The following is a 7437-nucleotide window of genomic DNA, read 5'->3' as shown; positions in this document are numbered from 1 at the left end:
CGCGTTGTCCTCAGGTGCTTTTCGCATTTAATGATGCTGTTTACTTTTGCATTTTATGTGAACAGATCCTGCTCTGGCAGGAAAAAAAAAACTGAACCTGAACGTGGGCAAACATTTGCATAGAAAAAACATGAGGCCCAAAGTGGAAGAAGGTCCCAAAAAAAGAATTCTCCTATTTCTATATATTTAACACCATTTTTTTTCCCCTACATTTACTTTTCTTTAATTAATTTTCTTACAATTTTACTATTGATATTAGCCCAGAAAAAATTAAATCTACCTTCAATTTTCTTTCATTTTTCTTTGCAAAGACAAGATAAATGTATCCAATGTCTACAATGAAATTTACTTATGCAATGTTTAGTTTTAATTATGGATTATCTGAGGCTTCAGTTGTCCCACCTCGATATTCTCGAGTTTTCCAATTAGTTTGCGCGACTAAAAATTTACAACCGGCCTCGCCGCCGCAAGAGGCGGCAATGCAATGGGCAAAAATTCAATCAACCAAGCGACAGCACGGCGTTTACGAGCCTCCTTGCCACATAAATTTTTCCCGAGAGCCCCAAACAGAGCAGCGAGAATATTGGAGTCCTGCTCTGGTGCTCACCTTTACCTTTTGTGGGGTGGGAGCCACAAATAAAAATAAACACACGTTCCTTTGTCGTGTTCATTGCCAAAACGTGTCCTGGGTTCGCCTTCCGACTGCCACAGAAGGGGGGAAAACAGATCCAACCACAGCCAAAGCTACAATATGTACTATGTTGAAGGACCTTCTGCTGGTAGGACTGAAAGTCGCGGTTTTTGTCAAGCCAAAGATAAAGTGCGCTCTCTGCCACAATAATAGTTGAGCAACAGCAGCAGCAGCAGCAGAACCACCAGAAATGAGCGCATAAATATTTGAAACATGTTTACCCGACTATACTACATACTCGTATACATATTTCTGCTGCCACTCCAGGTTGCAGCCAAGAAGAGCAGAGAAGCATCTTCTTTTTTTTTTTTTGGAAGCCTGACCACGTACGCTATCAATGTCCAATCTTCTCCACTCAACAAATTCCCAGCCAGACGCTCTCTGAATTTATTTTCCAGCACTCTGGACTCGCCTCCTCCATTTCATCTCTTTCATAATTTGCTTATTTTATTTGCTTTGATTTCTGCTTGGCAGGAACAGCACAGCGCAGCGCCGAACCTCTCCAAAATGTCAGAAAGGAAAAATGCTTGGACTTTTTATCTGTCAGAGATGGTTGGATATTTTTCTTCAAAAAGATTTCCTATTTTTTAGCCATTTGTTTGTTTGTTTGTTTGGTTGGTTTTTTGGGGGCATCTTTCAACAAGTAAACAATAAGATTAAGCTGTGAGCTGCCTGGCATATGAATGGGTTATGTCACGCATAAAACTACAAAGAAAAGGGTTTTTGCCCACACTGAGTGTGTGTGTGTGCTGTGAAAGCAAAGGACTGGCTACAGTGGTCACTGGCTATACAGAAGAGTGTAGAGTGGATCTGGCACAGAAAACGTTATCATTATTCTATGTAGGGAGAATTTTCATCCTGCCCAGAAAAATATCATTTAATGACTGACTTTTCTCATTTGTCTTTTTCTTGCCCAGAATTGATTTGCCTTCAACTCATAGCGAGAGTCCTCACTGTACCCTACTGCATCCTGCTTTATCGTTGCTTTCTCTCGTAGGTGTTCCTTCGCATGTCGTTCGCTTATTGTTTATATTGTTTTAATTAATTTAATTTTGAGTTCTTGTCTTTGCCACAGACACCGCTCCGGAGGCGACGCAGCCTCGTCCGTCTCCCCCCTTTGGCATATTTTATGCTCACGTATGCAGAAACGATATCGTGTCGCCATCGTCGTTGGGGGAGGGGGAGCTGGGGGAGCGAGCATTCACCACCGAAGCCGACTTTGTCGACGCGTCGACCGCAAGCCAAGTTGTGTGCTCTGTTAAGTGGTGGAATGCCTTCCCCAATACTCGACTACTGCCCCCCCCCACTCAATCTACTTCGGCTGCTGATGTTGCTGCTGCTGCTCCAGATTGCTGCCCAACCACTCCCCTTTAGGCCTTTAGAATTGACGATGCCTCTACTGCCTGACTGCCTTCCGGTCTCTTCACTATGTTTGTGCAATGAAGCGTTGAGCTTTTATAACGCCAACAGTCAGCGGAGACTAAGAGACTGAAGCATTTTGTGTTGGGGGAGGGGACTGGAGAGATTGCGGGGGGCATGGATTCGAGGACGTAGTCAGTCATTGAGAAGCTGTAAAAAGCTGCAGGGAAATTCTTAATTTACAAAAAAAAAAGCAGCAAAAAAAAAAAGAGAAAAGGAAAACCTCTGCGTAATAAATGAAATGTAAAAGAAAAAAAGAAAAACCATCCCAAGAACCAAACGAAACTTAACAACTCAACGAAGACAGAAGGGACAGGCGGACTATGGAGCCTCGTCTTCACCGGACAATCGGCGAACGACTGCTTCACTGGGTCCCGTTCCCGTTCCCGTCCCCGTCCCCCCACCAAGACACAGTTTTTCGGTTTGGACAGACTTCCATACCAGACCGACCCTCTCGTCTTGGCCACGCACTGAAAGCTTTCCGCTCCACTTGTCTGCTGCTTTGATTCTCACGGTTTTTCATTTGAATGCCCCTTCCCCCTGCCACATGGCCATATCCCTGGAATGAAGGCTGAAGGACGCTTCGCCTCACCTGTTCCAGCAGTGCAGCAGCAGCAGCAGAAGCAGCAGCAGTATCTTTGAGATACTTAGATACGTATATATATTTTAATGTGCGCTTTATCAACAGCTTTAGATAGCAGACTTCTACCGGCTCCACTGTCTACTCTGTCTCCTTTGGATACGCTTCTCGGTTGATGGGGCATGCAGCAGCAGCAGCAGCACAGAGTATGGACTATGACAGGTGGGGGGCAGCAGTGGCAGTCCCCCAGTCCACCAGTCCACCAGTCCCCTTTCTCTCCTCCTGCTGTGCTTTTCTGTGTGGAGTGGGATTTCAAGTGATTTCTCTTTAGGGAATTCGTGTAGTGGAAGTCAAATTTATTTCGATTACGTTCTGACTGCAGCTGGCAGCGCTGTTTGTCAACATGGCGTTGCCAGACGTGCAGTCTTTTGTTCCTTGGCAGCACTGGCAGCACAGGGTTGCCTCCCTCTTGCCGCAGCTGGAGTTGGCAGTTCATTTGTGAATGGCTTTCAATGGGTGGGTGGCTTTGTCAGGCTGTCTGGTCCCCCGCCTTTCTTGGCGCTTTTCCGCTTGTCTAATTAAAAACTTCGAGGCGTTAATCCAGGCAACACATGAGATCTTTAACCCATCGCTCGCTCTCTCGCTTCCTTCGGCTGTCAGAAAGGCGTCACAAAAATGACATTTTCCTGGCTAATTACAATTTCAAATTAAATCACGAGTAATTAGACGAAAGTCAAAGCCAAAACATGGCAAACACACGATACGGGGTTGCTGGTGGCTGTTCAGGAATTTGACAGCATTTTATGATTTACAAACGCAATGAAAATTGTTGGCCTAATGGTCTGTCTGTCTGTCTTGTCTGTCTTTGTACTACCCCCTCCCCACACCCTGACAGGTGGGTGGTTCACGCCCACCATCGCTGGGAAATTTCCCTGCCAAAATGAAAGACATTAACGAGTGAGAAGGAGGGTGAGCGAAAGCAGCGAAATGGGCGACACATTAAAATACATTTTTAATGTTGATGTGCCACAGCGTACCCCGCGTACCTCTCGCTGTGTGTCTCCTGCCACACCCCCATGCCAACAACTGACGAAATTTTTCTTCATTTTGTATTTGTTTTCCTTCATTTTGCCGCGGTATTTATTATTTATGCATGTGTCTGCGTTGCTCTCTCATTTGACTTTTGCTGGTTCTGCCACGGAACTCAAATGGCAATAGCCCACAACCCAAATCCTCATCAACATCCTCTCATCCTCGTCTGACAAAACCCAACAGAACCTGACACAACGTCCGTTAGAAATGTAATCAAAATAATTACTTTTATTGCGATTTCACTCCCGTATGCTAATCAACAGGACTCGGATTCGGTTTCGGATACGGGGAATGGTTCTGTCTGTCAAGCATATTTTTCTGGCCTTTTGGGATTTGAATTATTGTTATGGCTTTCATTTTAATGGGTTTTAATTTCCTCTAGTTGGAATGTTTTTCTGTTGTTTTTTGTTATTATTATTATGCGAATAGATATGTGATGTAGATATGCATATGAATTTTTACACGGCCATTCTTCATATCATAATGGGAATTTTTTAATTTTTATTTCGATTAATTTTTGATAAACTTTTGGGACCTTTTCCAACACTAAACTAAACTCGATGTATCGATAATATCCAACCATTACGGGCATTTCTGTCACATTTTCAGCAAGTGGGCAGCGCTCTTTACATTCAGTGAATAAAAATTAAGTTTTTCTGTGATTTTTTGCTGCTCTAAAAAAAATCGAAACGTTCGTTCATTATGCAATTTATTACGAATCATCCTTTTGGCCCAAATGGACCCTACTATCGCCGTGCCTGTCTACGTGATCGCTTTCCCAGTCTGCTGGATGAGGTCGGTAACTTGGGCGACAGTCTGGTGTCCCATTTGGGCAGCTCCAATATCGAGAACATGAATGGACGCCTCAAGCGGGGACGTAAGCATACCAAGGAGGAAGAGTTGCATGACGCCAATGAGCTCTGTTTGGACGGTCCGTGGACCATCAATCAGACGCGGCGTCAGAATGCGCGAACTATGCAACGCGCCTGTGACAGATACGCGCCAGGCTTGCCGCGCTATCCGCCGGAATGGGCATCACCACAGCAGAGCACACAGCCGCGACGACGCAGTCGCAGCGTTCCCGTGCTGCCCACGGCCAAGCGACAGTCGGGCGAGCCCCCGTACGAGGGAAAGTGCGATCATTGCCGTCGCCAGGGCACCGATGATGTGCTGAGCGATATTAAGGCTCGCACCATGGCTAAGAAGATGTGTGAGCATCGGACTCTCAGGTATGCTAATGCCATTTTGATCCTGACTTTGTATGCCAACTGAAATTGATGTTCCTGCCTGTCTTCATGCCTCTAGCAACCAGCACCATCTGTTGCATGTCCACCATAACCGCAGTCTCAACCCAGCTGAGTTTCAATGAGAAGAAATGCCACCAAATATTCGTACGTAGAGAGCTTCCAACATCTGCTTCCAATTACACGATACACTTGCAACGGGCGCTGGGGGCGAGGGGGACGGGACTTGCACTCACACACAAATCAACGCGGACATTTATTTTCATGTAGCCCCCTGCCTCTGCCACTTGGTGGCAGATGTCAACGGCCAGCGAAATATGAGAAATGGATAGGCCCGCACCGAAGCGAAACGGAATGCCTTGGCGCCTCATGGTAGTTTGCTGCAGGCTAAGGAATGAGGAAGTAACTGCAGACAGACGCGACATTACATAAGAAACACTTGAGTATTTGTTGGAACACTAAATGATTGATAATTCAAATATATATATTTAATTGTTAAACTGCGGCTTAAACATGGTTCAGTTTAGATTGTTTTTCTGTGGTTTTTGTGGCATATTTTTGGTTGTAGTGCTAGAATCTACAATGCTGATTTGCTGTGAAAGTTTAAAAGTTCTTTTGGGGATATCTTTTTGGGGATACTTGTAAAATTATTTCTAGTTTTAATTTGTTAAATTCTTTCTGTTTAGGTTTTTTATTTCCTCTCAAATTAAATCCATTACAGATCCTCTGCACCAATCCTTCAGTAGCGCAGTCACTCATCGAGCAATCCGCTCTCAGCACTCACATCTACCGAATCTTATCTTACGCGTTTCCGTTGCTATCTCATTTCCCTGTTAGCTCTCATTCCCAGCCAGCCCCCTCCCACCCACCAATCTAAATCCTGCACATCCTGCCTGACTGCCGCCTCTGCCCTCGTATTCGCTTGTTCACTTTGCCATACGCTTTGCATAACTTTGGGCGCAACAGGAAATGAATGAACACGCCCCAGCGACTGGAAACGAAACGAAAAGTGGCAAGCAAAAAAAAATATAAAAACAACATCCAACAGCAGCAGCAGCAGTGGGAAATGTAGCAAAAGCAACAAATAGAGTTTTGTGGCACAGTTTTTCCATGTACTTTTCACGCATAGCCCCTTTGCCAACCCCCTGCCACCACCCCCTTGTCATTTCCCAGTCAACACAAATTGCTCTTGTAATATCAATTTAAAGCAGGGCGCCAAAAAAAAAAAATAATGCCTTAAATTATGCAAATGATTTTGTTTGCCCGATTTTTATTTACTCAGAAAGAGAGAAATAAAGAAAAGTCAGTCCTGAAGGAAAGAAAGAAAAGCCTGTTGTCTGAAGGAAAGTAGTGAAAAGGGAAATATTACGGGGTTAATTTTGGGTTTCATTTTTAATTGTTTAATGCCAGAAAAACCAAAAGGGAGTCCAGTCAAGCTCTCGTTGGCTGTACAGAGCCACTCATTTAACTAAAACCAGGTGCAATACTCCTCTGGTTTTCCAATTGGGCGAAAAACTGTAAGAAAAACCACAAAATCAACTTTCATTTCACTGGAATAACTTTCTTAATATTTTGTTTCCTTTCTGCTCTGCCACTTTACCGTTCTCCTACTCTTTCGTTTGTCTTTCCTGTGGCACATTTCCTTTGAACTTTTGTCTTTGTTGTTTGCCTTTTGGTATTGTTACCATATACGGATATATTTATATATATATATATATATATATTTATGAATATTTGTATGTATATATATTTGTATATTTCGAGACAGCAACAGACCAAAAATACAATATATATTTTTCAACTTTTGCCGCTCAAGTTTATGCAAAAGCATTCCTGTTCCCCCTTTTTCCGCCCCTCTGTTTCTGTCGACAAAAAAAATTGAGAGCGCCAAAACTTTTTGTTACCTTTAAACAAATTGTCCCTTTTTTGTTGTATCTGTGTGTGTGTGTGTCAGAGGGAGGAAAGGAAGCAACAACAAGGACACATTACAAAAATCCGGCTAAGCAGGATGTGCGCACTTTTGAGCCTCCTTCTAGCTGTACGAGGAGTGTGTGAGAGTGTCTGTGCGGGTGTGTATGTGGCAGAGGATTCTGTTTGCCATATTTCCGTTGATATTTCTGCTCAAAACTTGGCCAAGTTCTTTCTTTCTTCTGAAAAGTTGTTTCCAGACCAAAAATGAAACTGTTGAAGCCGCCTCGTGTGGCAGAGCTTTGCTCGGTATATTCGTATTTATGCTCTATAAAATGATCAGGGGTATGATGGAACTATTGGGGCTTTTGGAGAAGAGTCAAACATTTTCTTTAGAGGTTGATTAAATTTTTGAAGATTTTATTTAGAAATAAGGGACAGTTTTTGAATACTTCTGGTTGATAAGAAGAAAGGTTGATTTTTTCATAAATAAGTTCCCAGTC

At 43.6% G+C, this 7437-nt stretch overlaps 1 protein-coding gene across 2 annotated transcripts; it reads left to right on the top strand.

Annotated features, from left to right (window-relative positions):
* Positions 1-4383: 4383 nt before the first annotated feature.
* LOC111074851 lies at positions 4384-5493 on the top strand. 2 transcript variants are annotated; one of them, XM_022367815.2, is made up of 3 exons: positions 4384-5011; positions 5088-5173; positions 5297-5493. In XM_022367815.2, the coding sequence occupies exons 1-2, from the start codon at positions 4485-4487 to the stop codon at positions 5149-5151; spliced, it is 591 nt and encodes a 196-aa protein (XP_022223507.2). In that variant the 5' UTR covers positions 4384-4484; the 3' UTR covers positions 5152-5173; positions 5297-5493. The 2 variants fall into 2 exon arrangements, with proteins under 2 accessions (XP_022223507.2, XP_022223506.2); XM_022367814.2 differs by having other exon boundaries at positions 4385-5011; positions 5088-5493.
* Positions 5494-7437: the final 1944 nt, after the last annotated feature.

Source organism: Drosophila obscura, unplaced genomic scaffold, assembly GCF_018151105.1.
Source record: "Drosophila obscura isolate BZ-5 IFL unplaced genomic scaffold, ASM1815110v1 contig_179, whole genome shotgun sequence".
Lineage (NCBI taxonomy): Eukaryota > Metazoa > Arthropoda > Insecta > Diptera > Drosophilidae > Drosophila > Drosophila obscura.
Note: the sequence above shows the minus strand (reverse complement) of the source record. Positions and strands in the feature narration are given on the sequence as shown.